Source organism: Thamnophis elegans, chromosome 2 (assembly GCF_009769535.1).
Source record: "Thamnophis elegans isolate rThaEle1 chromosome 2, rThaEle1.pri, whole genome shotgun sequence".
NCBI lineage: Eukaryota > Metazoa > Chordata > Lepidosauria > Squamata > Colubridae > Thamnophis > Thamnophis elegans.
This window is the reverse complement of record NC_045542.1, coordinates 158,598,886-158,616,429: the sequence shown is the minus strand read 5'-3', so window position 1 is coordinate 158,616,429 and position 17,544 is coordinate 158,598,886. Positions and strand designations below refer to the sequence as shown.

Genomic DNA, 17,544 nt, shown 5'->3' with positions numbered 1-17,544 from the left:
TTTTTTCTGTGTCAGCCCCTCAGATATTGAAAGACTGCTATGATGGCATCCCTACTCCTGCTCTGTGTTAGACTAGACATATTCAGTTTTCCTGCAATAGTTCATAGGAGTAGAAAGAAAGAAATTACAAGGAGGGCCTGTATTGTCAGAGAAGCAGGGAAAGAAAATGTAACAGACATAATTTATTGTCCACCAGAAAATAATTTAGCTGACCTTATGACAAAACCATTAAGTATACAAAAACACAAAGGTCTTCTGAAAAGATTTGATTTAAATGCTGTCCAGCTATAAATTAGAGGGGTCTTAGGATATTAAACTTAGTAGCTGAAACAGTTAAAATTGTACAACTGGCAAGAACTGAGCAGTTGAGCGCCTGCATGAGGCAATCTACGCTATGATTGGTTGCTGTAGGTGTAAAGGGGGAGTTTCCCAGTTTTCCCGCTTTTTTTCTTCTGTGTGCTCTGTATGCTATTTGGAGTTACCTCAGGATGTTCCCGGCCATCTTGTTTGCTGTAAGTATAATGGTTAAATATATTTACATATAAAACTACAAATTTGCCCCAATGTCACAGACTTCATTTGGAAACTTGCTGCACAATTTCCTATCAAAGGACTATGTCTATTACACCCAGAAAAAAACCGTCCTGAAATACACCATGTAAGCCAAGTGGAGAGTGTGGAAGGGAAGAGAGGAAAGAAGGGGAAGAGAGGGGAAAGGAGAGGGGGAGGCAGAGGTGAGGAAAAGAGTAGGAGAGAGAAGGAGCAGAAAGAGGAAAGAGGAGAGAGGAAGGGGAAATAGAAAAGAGGAAATATAGGAGGGATGCTAGAGGGTAGGGAGGAGAGAGGGAGAGGTGGTAATGCTGCTGTGGAATAGGTGTATGGTGCATGAAAAGCAAAAGAGCAAATGAGAGTTGTGGGTAGATGGTAAGAGGAATTGTTACAATATTGAATAATACATAAGTGTTTGTTAAGATGTAATGGTATACTTGTGGATACGTATATGAAAATTTAAAAAAAAATCAAACAAAAAAAGCCATTTGCAGTGGATGCCATTTGCTGGAAGCATCATGGGGAGGAAATAATCATTGTCGTATCTAGCTGGTCAATTACCCACAACGATGTAATGGATCGTGGTGAGAAAAAATATATATTTCTCCTCTGGGAGATCCCCTTCCTCTGGGACTGATGGAAGCATTTAGGATTATGAGGGTGCACAAATGGATGGATCTGTCCCAAATGAATCCCTTTATGAGCCTAAACTCTTCCCAAGAAGCTCTCACAGCCACTTCTTAAAAAAACCCTCACTATGGTTTGGAAACTGCAGGATGGTTGGGAGAAGGCCGAAGCAGATGTGGCTGCTACAGATTTGGAGTTAACAGACTCAATGCGGGATGAACTGTACTTTTTAAAGAAGATTGGGAAATGAACCTACTATATCTAACTGGAAAACAATTTGGAAAATGGATCGACCAAGAGATTTTATGATTTGGGGGAATAAGACACAATTGTTGTCTTATTGTTCTGAATTGAAATCTTAAGAAAAAGTTTTGTTAATAAGAATCAAACAGATATATATTTTCCCCCACTAATATTGCTCCAATACATTTATGAGTATTTTATTGGGGGGGGGGGGTAATATAGCTAAATCTGCTTTTGTCTTTTTAATGCACATTTTTCTTTTTAAATGTTTTGCCTATCCTTGCTTTGTTTTTGAAAAAAATCTTTCTTTTTTTGGAGTTTGTACTTTATATTAATTTTCTGAATAGAATGTTTTTTCTAAAAAAATAAGGTCTCCTTACCAGAAGCAAATTCATGAGGCTGCTCTGTACCTATTATCTAAACTGCCTCTAAATTAATAGAATCATGGCATCATGGGGTTGGTTGTATTGTACAGCAGCGGTGTAAAGTGATTGTATATTTCTTATTGTATTGATACTATACCTGTTGCTGCAGCCTATGATTGCATTGGCTTTTTTTGGCAGCTTCAGCACAATATTCTTACGAGTGATACTTTTCCAATTATCATGTGCCACAGGGATACATGGCCTTCCTTTTAAGAGTTCTGTGGGAGGCAGCCACCCACAATTTCTTAACAGAGTTTACAAAATGTTAAGTCAGCAAAACAGAATGGTTTGTCCCACTCCCACATGACAGTTACTCAGAGTCAGTCACCATTTTGACATAGAGGCAGGTATGCTAAAAGGGCAGTATCTTACACTAGTCCACCACATGGCCCAGGAATGAATCCTAGGCACAGACCCAAAAGTTGGGGCAGGGGAGGCTAGGCCTCCAAGTGAGCCGAGTCCCCCAGCCCTGAGATAGTTACTGTTCTGCTTAACGATGTGCAGATTTATTGAACTGCTTCATTAGAAGAGCAGGAAACAGGAGTAGTTAAAAGCAAGGTAATCTTGCTTAACAACCATTGTAACATGCAACTGTAATTGGTGGGCCCCATTAGCAATAGCTTAAGCATTTAGACTTATATACTGCTGTACAGCCCTCTCTAAGCGGTTTATAGAGTCAGCATTTTGCCCCCAACAATTTGGGTCATCATTTTACCACCTTGGAAGGATGGAAGGCTGAGTCAACCTTCAGCCTGGTAAGATTCAAATTGCCAAATTGCAAGCAGCTGGCAGTCACCAGTAGTCGTTTGCAGTATTGCACTCTAACCATTACACCACCATGGCACATTACAGTTGTATATTGAGAAATACTTCTATGGTGACTGGGGTATTATGGGGCTAAAATTCTGGAGGACACCAAAGTAGAAGATGGAACTCAATGATCAATATACAAAAAGCATCACCCAAAAACCTTTTTGAGGAATTCCACAACTTCTGCAAAGGAAATATCCAGAAATTGCTGCTGATAATCAGAAACAAGTAGTTAGACTTTACCAGACTAAGATATTTTTCTATCCACCTACAAGTATTTCTTTAAAAAGCATCAGGCAAGAATTTAAATAGTACATTCCTGACCTACACTCCTAATAAGAGTTCAGAAATGAAATTCAAGCCTTTTCTAAACTCATCAACTTTTGATTCAAGTGGATTTCCTTGTGGGCAATAAGGGACGATTTATGCCTGAAGCATTGGTCACAGAGGGGACATTTGAAAAGTTTCTCTCCTGTGTGAGTTGTCTGGTGTCTCACGAGGTGGAAATTTTTAATGAAACTTTTCCCACAATCAGGACACTCAAAGGGTTTCTCTCCTGTGTGAGTCCTCTGGTGTATCACCAGGTTGGAATTTTGACTAAAACCTTTCCCACAAACAGGACATTCAAATGGCTTCTCTCCTGAGTGAGTCCTTTGGTGCATCACCAGGCTAGAATTCACACCAAAACGTTTTCCGCAATCAGTACATTCAAAGGGTTTCTCTCCTGAGTGAGTCCTCTGGTGTTTCACCAGGTTGGAATTCTGACTAAAACATTTCCCACAAACAAGACATTCAAAGGGTTTCTCTCCTGTGTGAGTCCTCTGGTGTATCATCAAGCTACAGTACTGACTGAAACTTTTCCCACAAATAGGACATTCAAAAGGTTTCTCTCCTGTGTGAGTCCTCTGGTGTATTACCAGGCTGGAATTGAGACTGAAACATTTTCCACAATCAACACATTGAAAAGGTTTTTCTCCTGTATGGCTCCTCTGATGTTTCACCAGGCAGGAATTCTGACTGAAACTTTTCGTACAATCAGGACACTCAAAGGGTTTCTCTCCTGTGTGAGTCCTCTGGTGTATTACCAGGCTGGAATTGAGACTAAAACGTTTCCCACAATCAACACATTCAAAGGATTTTTCTCCTGTGTGAATCCTTTGGTGTTTCACAAGGCTAGAATTCTGACTGAAACTTTTTGCACAATCGGGACATCCAAAGGGTTTGTCTTCTTTGTGAGTTGTCTGATGTTTCAGCAGGCTGGAATTGTGGCTGAAACTTTTTGCACAATCAGGACATTCAAAAGGCTTCTCTCCTCTATGAGTTGTCTGGTGTATCACCAGGCTGGAATTGTGACTGAAACTTTTCCAACAATCAGGACATTCAAAGGGTTTCTCTCCTGTGTGAGTTCTCCGGTGTATCACCAGGCTAGAATTGTGACTGAAACCTTTTCCACAATCAGGGCATTGATACGGTTTTTCTCCTTTGTGAATCCTTTGGTGTTTCCCCAGGCTGGAATTGTGACTGAAGCTTTTCCCACAATCAGGACATTCAAAGGGTTTCTCTCCTGTGTGAGTCCTTTGGTGGTTCACCAGGCTGCCGTACCTACTGAAACCTTTTCCACAAATAGGACATTCAAAAGGTTTCTCTCCTGTGTGAGCCCTCTGGTGTATGACCAGGCTGGAACTGTGACTGAAACGTTTCCCACAATCAGGACACTCATAGGGTTTCTCTCCTGTGTGAATCCTCTGGTGGTTCACCAGGTTGGAATTCTGAGTGAAACTTTTGCCACAATCAGGACATTCAAAGGGTTTCTCTCCTGTATGAGTCCTCTGGTGATTCACTAGATGAGATTTGTGACTGAAACGTTTCCCACAATCAGGACACTCATAGGGTTTCTCTCCTGTGTGAGTCCTCTGGTGATTCACCAGGTGGGAATTCTGACTGAAGCTTTTCCCACAAACCAGACACTCATACGGTTTCTCTCCTGTGTGAGTCCTCTGATGACTCACTAGATGGGATTGATAAATGAAACATTTCCCACAATCTGGGCACTGGTGCAGTTTCTCTCCTGTGTGAGTTCTCTGGTGCATTACGAGGTCATAATTCTGACTGAAACTTTTCCCACAATCAGGACATTCAAAGGGTTTTTCTCCTGTGTGAGTGCTCAGATGTTTCATGAGGCTGGAATTGTGACTGAAACCTTTCCCACAGTCATGACATTCAAAGGGTTTGTCTCCTGTGTGTGACCTTAGGTGTCTCGTGAGGTGGAATTTTCTATTGAAACTTTTTCCACAATCAGGACATGCAAATGATTTCTGTCCTGTGTGAGTCCTCAGATGATTCCCTAAATGGGATTTTTGACTGAAACATTTACCACAATCTGGACACTCATAAGGTTTCTCTCCTGTGTGAATCCTTTGGTGATTCACTAAATGGGATTTTTGAATAAAACTTTTCCCACAATCTGGGCAGTCATGCAACTTCTCTCCTGTGTGCATCATTTGGCGTATCACCAGGTCATAATTTCAGTTGAAACATTTCCCACAATCGGGACATTCAGAGGGTTTGGTATCTTGTGAGGTGAAATTTTCTAATTAGACTTTTGTCACAATCTGATTTCTTTACTATGTGAGTCCTCTGGTGGGAATTCTGACTGAAACTTTCCCCACAATTTAGATACTTATGTGATTTCTGCCCAATATAAATTATCTGGTGTTTCACCAAGTTGACATGCATGTTAAAGCTCCATTCCTGTATGAGTCCTTCCATCAAGCACAAGGGGGCTGTTTTGATCAAAGCTTTTCCCACATTCAGAGTGTTTGTGAATCCAATGTTAATCATGTTAAACATTTTCTGCAAAATCAGCAATGATTTGGAGTCTGTATTTTTTCCCCACAATATGCATATCGGTGGAACTTTCCCACCATGTGTGATACCTTGTTTAGTTGTGCTTTGATTGCAGCTACTGTTCCCTTTCTTATAGGGTGATGTCTGCTTCACTGTCTGCCCTATGCGGCTGTTCAATTGACCTTTTCCTCCCCACTGACATCCTGACATTGCCCTCTTTTTCTGAATGGAAAAATAATCTCCCTTGACTTTTCATGAAATGTATCTTTGAGTTCCACACACTCCACATTTTTCTGCTCAAAATCTCTGGCTAATTTCTTCTCCTTTGCCGCTCACTTACTAGGGAGGCAGAAGAATTGTGTGGTTTCTGTAGGAAATGGAAAATATTTTGATTTCTGGCTTGATTTGTTTTCCTTTTCAAAGTTGCTTGTTATTCTCAGTTTTCCAGACTGCTCTTATTGGCACCCTCTTTCCCTGTAAGATTCAAGTAAAAATGTAACTTTAATTATTTATGAATGGTTGCATATGATGTCAAAAAAGGGGGGGAAAAGTTTACATTACAGATAAAAAACAAACATGCTACAATGCTAGAATAGTCTCTTATATTAGTTATTATTCATTTGACACACAGAAGATTACCAAGTTCACGTAGCCATTCAATCATGAAATTCTCTTTTTGACTTGAATCAATCGCAGATTCTTAGAATGGCAATTATTGGGTAGAATCTCTGTAATTAAGATGAATAGAATATAGAATAAGAGAGCTAGAAGGGACCTTGAGGGTCTTTTGGTCCAACCCATTGCTCAAGCAGGAGACCCTGTATCAGTGATGGTGATTTCTTTTCGCCTTGGGTGCCAAAAGCACACTTGCGCAAGCTATTCTGTGACCTCACGTGCCCACCACCATAATTTAATCCCCCCCATGCCATACCCCCTGCGTATGTGCATGCCCCCCCCCCCCGTGTATGCGCACATGTCTTTCTTGGAGCCTGGGGAGGGTAAAATGGCCTCCCATGTTCCCCCCCTGGAGGCCTGACTTCCAATGGGTCCAGTAGGTCTGTTTTTGGCTCTACCCAGACTTCAGAGGCTTTCCAGCAGCCTTGGGAACGTGAAAACAGCGTCCCCCACTCCCCAGAAGCCCCCCAGAGCTGGAAAGGACCTGCTTTCCGGCGGGCCCGGTACGCCTGTTTTTCGCCCTCCCCAGTCTCAAGAGTCTTTCTAGGAGCCTGGGGAGGGCAAAAAACAGCCCAATACGCAAACCAGAAGTTCGGGAACAGACTTCCGGCTCACGTGTTGATCTGTTTTTTTGCCCTCCATAGGCTTCAGGAGGCTTACCTGAAGCCTCCAGAGGGTGAAAAACAGCCCAACACACAAACCGGAAGTCAGTTCCCAAACTTCTTATTTGCGTGTTGGGCAGTTTTCCACCCTACAGAGACTTCAGGAGGGTTCAAAACAGCTGATACATTTGGCCTGTGGGCCACAGGTTTGATAGCCCTGCTCTAATCATTAGGAATTTTCTCTTTGGTTCTAGGTTGCTTCTCTCCTCAGTTTCCATCCATTGTTCCTTCTATTGGAACACTGCTATTGTGCCTCCGCTAGTCCTTCTCATTAGACTAGACATACCCAATTCCAGTAACCATTCTTTGTATGTTTTAGCCCTCAGTACCCTAATTACCAAAGACACATTTTCTGTTTCAGACTTTACCAATACTTGTAAGTAATACTCCATTTAAACAATGGCAGATGGAGATCTCTAAGTTTATATTGCAAGGGGGGAAACCAAGAATTAAATATAAAGATGCTAAGGAAAGAGGAGGTTGAAATTGTACTTTGATGCTTATTGTTTTGTCTGGCAAAAAGCGTGGGTGTCTCTCCACATTAAGAGGTTACTTGAGCTAGAGAGCCATGAATTAAGATTTTGATGGCATGGTTATTTCTACCAGAAATGGTATCATTTGGTTAGGGAATAATATAAAGGCAATGAATTTTAGATATATAAAGAAGAACTTTTGATAATTTATGGTGCACATGTGACAAAGCAAAGAAATAGTGGAGTAGGGTACACATCTTAATACAGAAGACTATTGAAGTTATATAAAGATAAAAACAGTTTCATTTTACGTTTAATGGATAGAGAACTGAGAGGGAATACAGAGGAAAAAGGTAGAGTGAAACTGCCTCCATTACATTTTAACTTCTCAGAGGCTGGTGGGAGAAGCTGCTGGCTGTGAGCGGGGAGTCTGAGAGGGAGTACAGAGGAAAACGGTAGCAGCCCTATATAGAACCATATAACTATAAACCAAAAATACCATGTTTCACTGAAAATAAGACAGGGTCTTATTTTCTTTTGTTCCCCCCAAATTTTGCTTGGGCCTTATTATCGGGGGGGGGGGGCTAATTGGTTTGGGGTTGCCGGGTGGCTGCTCTCTCAGGGGTAAACGGCTGTGTTGAGCTGTCGCAGCAGCGCAACAAAGCTGCCATGAGGTGACCATGCTCATGAGCAGCCGCCTGGCAACACCCTTTCCAGCCAGGCAGAGTGCCACTCACCAACCCAGTAATATCCCAAAGGCGCTAAGCCGCTCTTTCCCGGCTGGAAAGAGAGGTTGCGCGAGCACTTGTTCTGCCTCCTGCTCGCGTACCTCCCTGCCTCACCATGTCCAACTCTCCCAGCAGGGCTGGGCCAGGGTGCCGTTGCCCAGCCGCCCCACCGCCGCCGCCATGCTCTGAGCATAACTGGCTTCCAAACTCTGGAGATCCGCTGCCGAGTCTTCCGGCACTCTGGGACTACGCTCTATGTTTGTGGGCTGGCTGTGGGAAGACAGAGTTGGGCATGGTGAGGCAGGGAGGCATGCGAGCTGGAGGCAGAACAAGTGCTCGTGCAACCTCTCTTTCCAGCCGGGTAGAGTGCCATGCGGCTTAGCACATTTGGGATATTACAGGGTCGGTGAGTGGCCCTCTGCCCAGCTGCAAAGGGGTGTTGCCAGGCGGCTGCTCGTGAGAGCACCTGCCTGGCAACCACCCACTCCAGCTGGGCAAAGCGCCACTCACCAACATAACGGTATCCCAAAGGCGTCAAGCAATGTGAGCGCCTTTGCTCCCCTCCCCTCAGCTCCTGCGGCTTTGCGCCTTCAGGATATCGCTAGGTTGGTGAGTGGCACTCTGCCTGGCTGGAGAGGGGGTTGTCCAGGGGGCTTATTATTGGGGGAGGGCGTATATTTTTGCCCACAGGAAAAATATGGCATGGTCTTATTATAAGGACATGTTGTAATTTCAGGAAAACATGGTAGCAATTATGCATTCAGGGTTAGTGCACTTGAGATTGTGTTTATTTTATTTCAAAATAAGCTTAGTTCGGTGCAATACTTGTTTTGCAGCTGTCTTTTGCAGTACTCTTTTCAAATTTGGATACTGTCCTCTTTGTAAACAAATTACTAGTCTACATGGACAGAATCTCTAATCTGTGCTCTCCAAGCAGAAATTAGGTGCCCAATTCATGCCATTCCACTCTATTGAACTGCCGCACTATCAGCCCCCTCTACCACAAAGATCCTGCAGGAAACGGGCAGTATGCACAACCATGGGATCGGGCAGGGTGAGAGCTCTGAGCCGTAAACACAAAGCTTTTGCTGTGTCCTAGTGTAACAGATACATTGCCCTTGGTGACCTTAATAGGGACACTAAAGTGACAGGTAGTTGTGATAATTCAAATAAGCAGGGGATCGTGATCCGAGATGAAGAACTTACTTTGGAAAAGGGAAAGTGTGAATCAGTTATTACACATCAGTCTCACAAGAGCAAGGTATCCAAAAAAAGAAACCACCTTCTGGTTGGTGATTCAATTCTATGGGATGTAAATTTAGGAAAGGATATGGAAGTTTTAAAAGAGGTCAGATGTCTGACAGATGCTACTGCCAGCAGAGACAAGAGGCGTATTCTTAAGATCGTCAAGAATGCCAGTAAGGACTATGATGTTGATTTTATTATACATCTTGGCACAAATGATCTGTCACAAACAGGTAGGTAGGTAAAGAGATAAAGAGAGGGGGAAGAGAGAGGGAGGTAAAGAGAGGGGAAAGAGAGAGAGAGAAAGAGAGGTAGAAAGGGGGGAAAGAAAGGGGGAAGAGAGAGTGGGGGAGGGAAAGAGGGGGGAGGGGGAAGAAAGAGGGAGGGAAAGAGAGAAATGATATTATACAAAAATATTGTTGCTAAATGTAATATTTAAAAAGCAGAGAAAAAGGAGCATAACATGCATTTATCACGTTTTTCTTAGAACAATTAGTTGAACTCTGCCTTGTTTAATCTTTTTTTTTCAATTTAACCTGGTTAATTCATGGAATGGGGCACCAATAGGAAATATTGGTTAGATATGGAAGTAAAAACCAAATCCAAGAGGTACACAGAGAATAAAAAAATTAAAAGGAACCTTGGTGGTCTTCTAGTCCAATCCTCTGCTCAGATAGAAGACCTTATAGCACTCCGGACAAATAAATTTGCAGTCTCTTCTTAAAAACCCCCAGTGATGGAGCACCCATAATTTCTGGAGGGAAGCCATTCCCAAAGAATCAACCTTAAACTTCAGAGAGACCTTTTAAATCTTCCCACCAGAAGGAAAATTGCAGCGACCACTTTAACAACGTGCAGCATTAGTGCACTTAAATTTTGGGAGGAAGGAACCTGCAGCAGCCTGACATCCTTCAGCCTAGTTGTTTCTCTACATCCACATCATGGAGGAAATCAAGCAGACTTACTTGCTCCCGGACTCTCCTCTGACCTGCTCTCAACTCACCTTCCAGCTGCCACTTCGATCCTGGGAAGAGCACAGGATCCACTCTGCACACCACCTTCCACCCATTGGGTGATCCGGAAGAGGAAGTTGCAGGGCTTTTCTTGGCCTCCCATCCTTTCTAGCAATTTAGTACTTGATGGTTTTAACCCCTTAAAGCTCAACCACAAATGCCTCTACTGTACTGAGGGTTTTAGATGCTGCCTCTCTGACAGCCATCTCCCCATAAGAGACAAAATAACACTTTTATACGTCCCATTTATTATACATGCATAATTTTTTATTTATTTATTTATTTAGTCATGTTTATGTAGTGTTAGAGGTAATGATCCTTTGAGAGCTGTATGCAATGAAATTTCATTTTAGTGTATGCTGATCAGTGTACATTCAAAGTGACAAAGTTATTCTAAGTCCCATCCTTACCTAAGGCTTTTTCAAGATGTTTTCACTGGTTAAATGCTATCAAGTTGTTTTCGACTTCTAGAAACCTACCTTTGCAACTGATGCATGTGAAATAGTGAAATGTGATGCTACTTAGCTTGTGAAGATTAGTTGTGTGCTGAGCCCTAAAGGTTTATGAAGGTCGTACAGAATCACATAAAAAGAGGTGGGAGAGACCAACTCTCCATTCCGGACAAATGGCCATGGGAATGTTGCAATGGTCATAAGTGTAAAAAATGGCCAAAAGTTACTTTTTTCAATGACAATATAATTTGAGAAATGTCACTAAATGAACCATAGTAAGTTGAAGATTACCTGTATATCACAGAACCACCTTCCTCTCTTTGGAAATCTGTCTGTAAACACAGTGGAAAGCTTCTTTTTCAAGGTAGATTATACAGCACATAAAAGGGCTAAAACTAAAACTGAATACTTTGATGGGCGGTGGATGATCAGTTAGTGGGGTAGAGATAAACAGGGATGCAGAAGTCACTAGAAAGGGAATCTGGGCAGATAAGAGGCAGATTCAGGTGCTGCATCTCAAAGCAGGCCCACCTGGACAGGGCTGCCCATTGGCCAAGCCAACTGATTTATCCTTTCGAAGTGCCTTGGGAAAATAGACCTTGCTCTCCCCTTTTAAAAAGCCCAAAATACAATCATCCATGTACCAAGCTAGAGGTAATGCACATGATAGATAGATAGATAGATAGATAGATAGATAGATAGATAGATAGATAGATGATAGATAGATAGATAGATAGATAGATAGATAGAAAGATAGAAAGATAGAAAGAAAGGAGAGAGAGTGAAAGAGAGAGAGAGAGAAAGAGAGAGAGAGAAGCAAAATCCACTCATCATGAAATCTCCAGAACTGCAAAGACTACAAACCTGAAGTTTGGCATATGTTTCTCTAGGTGCTCGCTGAGAAAGGATTTTTCAAAATGACCATCCAATCATTAGTATTTCTTAGACAGTATTATATTAACACGCTCTAATGCTAAGGAGTTAGACATTCTACTCCCCCTCCCCACCTGAAAATAGCTCTGTTCCTACTGCCAGTTGCCTCACATTCCGTTACCTCAGTTCAAACTGGCAGAGGTTCCATTCCTTCACTCAGGAGCAGTCTGGGACTCCTTACAGTACTAAACATCAGTACCTCACCACAATGTCTACGTTTTCCATCTATGGAACTGCTTCTGAATTCAAGGCAGCGGGACAGATATTCCCTTATGAGTTTCAATCACTGACCACCACTGAGCCAACGGATTGTGAACTGAATTTCTCCTGCATAGTGTCCCAGCACCAACTCACGTCTTACACTGACCTTCTCGGTTCAGACGAATCTGTTCCTTTTACTGTAACACCAGTTAAGGGAAAAAGAGGGATAAAATTCTGGAAAAGATTTACAGATGTGATTAGGAGAACACAAGTAAGGGAAGCTGCCCTGTCGTACTCTCACTTTCTTTGGAATGTAATAAGGACGGAGGGCCATGTGGATTGTTTCAGGTTGTTGAAAGTGGAAGAAGATCTTGGGAAAGGCTTCCTATGTGTTTCTCAGGATGGCTATTGCAAAAACATCTTCACACATGTGGATTGGCTGAGACGCCTCACTCAGAAGCCTTGCCTAGAAGCCTCATCGATGGCCGTTCACTCAGAGGTAAGCTTTGCTGGTTGCGGCCTAGCATGCTCCCCACCAATCCTCAGGCTCGCGTAGTTTGCGCAGCCGCCTGGGATCAGTTGCAGCCTAGCATGCTGCCCCCCGCACCCCTCCAGGCCCCTGGGCTCATGTGCCTGGCCAAGCTGCCTAGCTATCTACCAACTTTCTCCCCAGCCTCCATCTTGCTTATCTTCGCTCTTCGGACCGAATCCCAAGCCACTAGTCGCAGAACGCCTGCCTTGCTGTTCGCCTGCTACTTCTGAAATCCCATGGCTGCAGCCTGCATCCATCTCATTGGCTAGCAACTGAATCTGCCTGTCTGTCTCCCTTGTGCCTTCAATTGTGTAAGTAAGTGTGAAAAATGTTACTTGGCTTTTTTTAGGACTTTTTTTTAGGAAATAGCCATTTAAAATTTATAAAGTTTTACCTGTTTTTATATTTTTAGATTTATGCAGCTTTCTGAGATTTTGTGTTTCTGTAGTGTTTATTAGAAGTAAAAAGCAAACATGCCACAATGCTGAAATAGCTTCTAAAGTTAATTATGATTCATTTGACACATGGAAGATTACTGAGATCCAAGTTCAAATGTACATTCAATCACAAAATACACTTGTTTACTTGGGTCCATTACAAATTCTTCATACTGCAATTATTGGGTAGAATCTCGGTAATTCAGATGTTTTACCAAACATGCTATTTCTCTTTCACACTTAAAATGTTATAACTGAAAGTCAATTTAAACAATGGCAGATGGACATCTCTAAGTTTATATGGCAAGGGGAAGAAACAAAAAAATTAAACATGAATTATTGCAAGGTGCTAAGGAAAGAGATTTGAGTTGACTAGATTTGAAATTATACTTTGATGCTGCTTGTTTTCTGGCCAAAAGAGTGAATCCCCAAAATAAGAGCTTTCTTGAGCTTGACAGGCATGAATAAAGATTTTGATTCCAAAGCTCTTTATGGTATGATAAGGTTAAAGCAAATGTTGATATTAATCATCACTTGAGAGACATGCCTTCCTCTTTGGGTGTCAGTGCCAACTTAGACAATTGTTCTTATTTTTCTGAACTAAAATCCTAAGAAAAAATGTTATTAATAATAATGAAACAAAGATAATTCTTCCCTCACAGATCAGAGACAGCTATTGTGGTGATTTGTGACAAATAAGAAGCCATTCTAAACTTTATACAAGTTAAATGCAATAGTAGTTTGTTAACAAAGTGATTTCATGTTCAAATTTTTTGTTGCTTCCCCTATTACATTGCATTTCTATATTGTAGATAACAGTGATGTGCGGTGAGGTTTATGGCTGTGAGGTACTGACACAGTGGTGGGTTTCAAATGTTTTTAGACTTGTGGACTCCAACTCCCAGAATTCGACAGTCAGGCATGCTCAATTCCGATGTAAAGCGACAGCATTTGTTTTTCTCCTTTGCGAAACAAGTTCCCTTCTTTTTCTTCTCCCTTCCCCTCCTTCCTCCCTCTCTCCCTCCCTCCCCCCTCTCTCAAACACACACACACACACAGTTGGATTGGAGGGAGAGCACCAGAGAGGAGACCACAGGAGGAGGCAGGAAGCCAGTCAGAGCCATACTGGAGCACACATACTTTCCCCCAGCCCCGGAAGGATCCAGCCCAGCTTCATTGATTACAGGTTTGAAAAGGCAACGTGGCTCTGCCTGCAATCAAACTACATTTGGGGAGGGAGAGCACAAGCGAGCCAGGGTCCTCCAGCCTTTGCCCAAAGCCCCGCACCAGGAGGATGAAGTTTGAATTCCTCCCCCTCACTCCAACCCACACGTACCTTTTGCAGCTGTTTCAGAGAGGATTTCAACTCTGCTCTTGCCTCGGGTCCTCTGAAGAAGCCCCGCCCAAACGAGCGTCCTCTACTATGAGGCAGGAGAACGGTGTGCCTCACCTACATCAGGAATTTTTAGGCTTTTAGCCCTTGCTTAACTCTGCTCGAGTAATCATAAAATGCCTAAAGTCAGACTAGATGAGGCAGACCGTTCTCCTGCCTCACAATAGAGGGCACTTTTTAAGGGGCTTTTTTAAACATTTAAGCAGAGTCATCCACGGTGAGGCAGCAACTAGCTCAGCCTGACCTCAGCTCTTGCCTTTTTCCTTTTTTTTTCTTTTCATGAAGGGAGTGGTGCGGCTGTGCCTCCCCTGACTGCACGTCACTGGTAGATAGATACATGTTGAATTGTTTGTAAACAGAAGTCGAAGTTTATAAATTTTGGGCCTGCTTCAGAAGGGGAGGAAACTAATATTGCTCCAATATATTTATGACTATTTTATTGGCGGCGGGGGGGGGGGAATATAGGCAAATCTGCTTTTGTCTTTTTAGCGCACATTTTTCTTTTAAAATGTTTTGTCTCTCCGTTTTGTTTTTGAAAAAAAATCTTTCTTTTTTGGGGAGTTTGTACTTTATATTAATTTTCTGAATAGAATATTTTTTTTCTAAAAAAAAGTCCACTTACCAGAAGCAAATCCATGAGGCTCCTCTGTACCTACCATATTTTTTGGAGTATAAGATGGTCAAGAGTATAAGACATAACCTTAGTTTTTGGGGAGGAAAATGAGAAGAAAAAAAATCTGCTTCTGTCTATCAGCATCCATGTATTTAGCTGGCTAGCTTCCTGTCAGTGTGTGAGTTCATGACTTGGAACACATGGTAACAAGGTCAGCCAATTAATGGGCATAGCAACTAAGTCAGCCAATGACTGTTATTTGGAGTCTGAAACAGTATTTGCCTGGCTTAGCTGAGAACTGAAAGTGAAACTGCTTGTGTTTTGCTTGTATTTACTGCTACCTTGGAAACTTGCTTTTGGTATTGTATTGTATATTATTATTATTTTGAATCCTGCTGAATCAGTTACTTGTGTGTGCTTTCTGAATGTGATTGCTGATGCAAACTTTGACCAGCTAGGTCAGCTTTAGCATTTATTGCAGCCTGATCCAGCACTGCTGATTGGCGGAGGGATGGGACTGCCGGGATAACCAATCAGCTGTTCCAGACTGCAGGGATTGCCACAGACCATCACTGCTTCTATGCCTCTCATTTCTGGCCTCTGGTGGAGGGTGGGTGGAGCTACATTTGGGGTACAAGACACACCCAAATTTCCCCCCTCTTTTGTGGGGGGGGGGGAGTGCATCTTAGACTCCCCCCAAAAATGGTATTTTCTAAACTACCTCTAAATTCATTGAATCCACCTCCGAAGGATGCAAGGCTGAGTCAACCTTGAGATTCAAACTGCCAAATTGCAAGCAGCTGGCAGTCACCAGAAGTAGTTTGCAGTACTGCACTCTAACCACTGCACCACCATGGCACATTACAGATGTATCTCAAGCACTACTTCTAGAGTGGCTGGGGTATTATGGGGCTCAAAATCTGAAGGACATCAAAGTAGAAGAGGGAACTCCATATGTTGGAGTTCCGTGATCAATATACAAAAAGCATTACCCAGAAAACCATTTGGAGGAAATCCACAACTTCTGCACAGTAAATATCCAGAAACTTCTGCTGATCAACAGAAATGAGTACTTAGACTTTATTGAACTAACATATTTTTCGATCTACTTACAAGTCTAATGCTGATATGTATTTGACTAAAAAGCATCAGACGAGAATTTAAAAAATACATTCAAGACCTACATTCCTAATGAGAGTTCAGAAATGAAATTCAAGCGTTCTCTAAACTCATCAACTTTTGACTCAAGTGGATTTCCTTGTGGGCAATAAGGGACGATTTATGCCTGAAGCATTGGTCACAGACAGGACATTTCAAAAGTTTCTCTCCTATGTGAGTCGTCTGGTGTCTCGCGAGGTGGACATTTTTAATGAAACTTTTCCCACAATCAGGACATACAAAGGGTTTCTCTCCTGTGTGAGTCCTCTGGTGTATCACCAGGTTGGAATTCTGACTAAAACCTTTCCCACAAACAGGACATTCAAATGGTTTCTCCCCTGAGTGAGTCCTCTGGTGTTTTACCAGGTCAGAATTCTGACTGAAACATTTCCCACAATCAGGACATTCAAAGGGTTTCTGTCCTGTGTGAGTCCTCTGGTGTTTCACCAGGTTGGAATTCTGACTAAAGCGTTTCTCACAAACAAGACATTCAAAGGGTTTCTCTCCTGTGTGAGTCCTCTGGTGTATCAGCAAGCTGCAGTACTGGCTGAAACTTTTCCCACAAATAGGACATTCAAAAGGTTTTTCTCCTGTGTGAGTCCTCTGGTGTGTTACCAGGCTAGAATTGAGACTGAAATATTTCCCACAATCACCACACTGAAAAGGTTTTTCTCCTGTATGAGTTCTCTGGTGTTTCACCAAGTAGGAATTCAGACTGAAACTTTTCGCACAATCAGGACATTCAAAGGGTTTCTCTCTTGTGTGAGTCCTCTGGTGTATCACCAGGTTGGAATTGAGACTAAAACATTTCCCACAATCAACACATTCAAAGGATTTCTCACCTGTGTGAATCCTTCGGTGTTTCACCAGGCCGGAATTGTGACTGAAACTTTTCGCACAATCAGGACATCCAAAGGGTTTGTCTTCCTTGTGAGTCCTCTGGTGTATCACCAGGCTGGAATTGTGACTGTAACTTTTCCCACAATCAGGACACTCAAAGGGTTTCTCTCCTTTGTGAGTCATTTGGTGTTTCCCAAGGCTGGAATTGTGACTGAAGCTTTTCCCACAATCAGAACATTCAAATGGTTTCTCTCCTGTGTGAGTCCTCTGGTGGTTCACCAGGCTGCCATATCGACTGAAACCTTTCCCACAAATAGGACATTCAAATGGTTTCTCTCCTGTGTGAGACCTCTGGTGAATGACCAGGCTTGAATTGTGACTGAAACGTTTCCCACAATCAGAACATTCAAATAATTTCTCTCCTGTGTGAGTCCTCAGATGATTCCCTAGATGGGATTTCTGTCTGAAACGTTTACCACAATCTGGACACTCATAAGGTTTCTCTCCTGTGTGAATCCTTTGGTGATTCACTAGATGGGATTTTTGAATAAAGCCTTTACCACAATCTGGGCAGTCATGCAGTTTCTCTCCTGTGTGCATCCTTTGGTATATCACCAGGTCATAATTTCAATTGAAACATTTCTTACAATCGGGACATTCAGAGGGTTTGGTGTCTTGTGAGGTGAAA

The 17,544-nt window shown here is 42.5% G+C and overlaps 1 protein-coding gene across 1 annotated transcript; it reads right to left on the bottom strand.

Annotated features, from left to right (window-relative positions):
• Positions 1–2,602: 2,602 nt before the first annotated feature.
• Positions 2,603–17,480, bottom strand: LOC116502458 (zinc finger protein 585A-like; the record flags this gene model as incomplete). Its single annotated transcript, XM_032208347.1, has 3 exons — positions 2,603–5,176; positions 5,280–5,507; positions 16,077–17,480. Coding segments are annotated over 3 exons (3,798 nt in total), but the record flags the coding sequence as incomplete, so codon positions are not given.
• Positions 17,481–17,544: the final 64 nt, after the last annotated feature.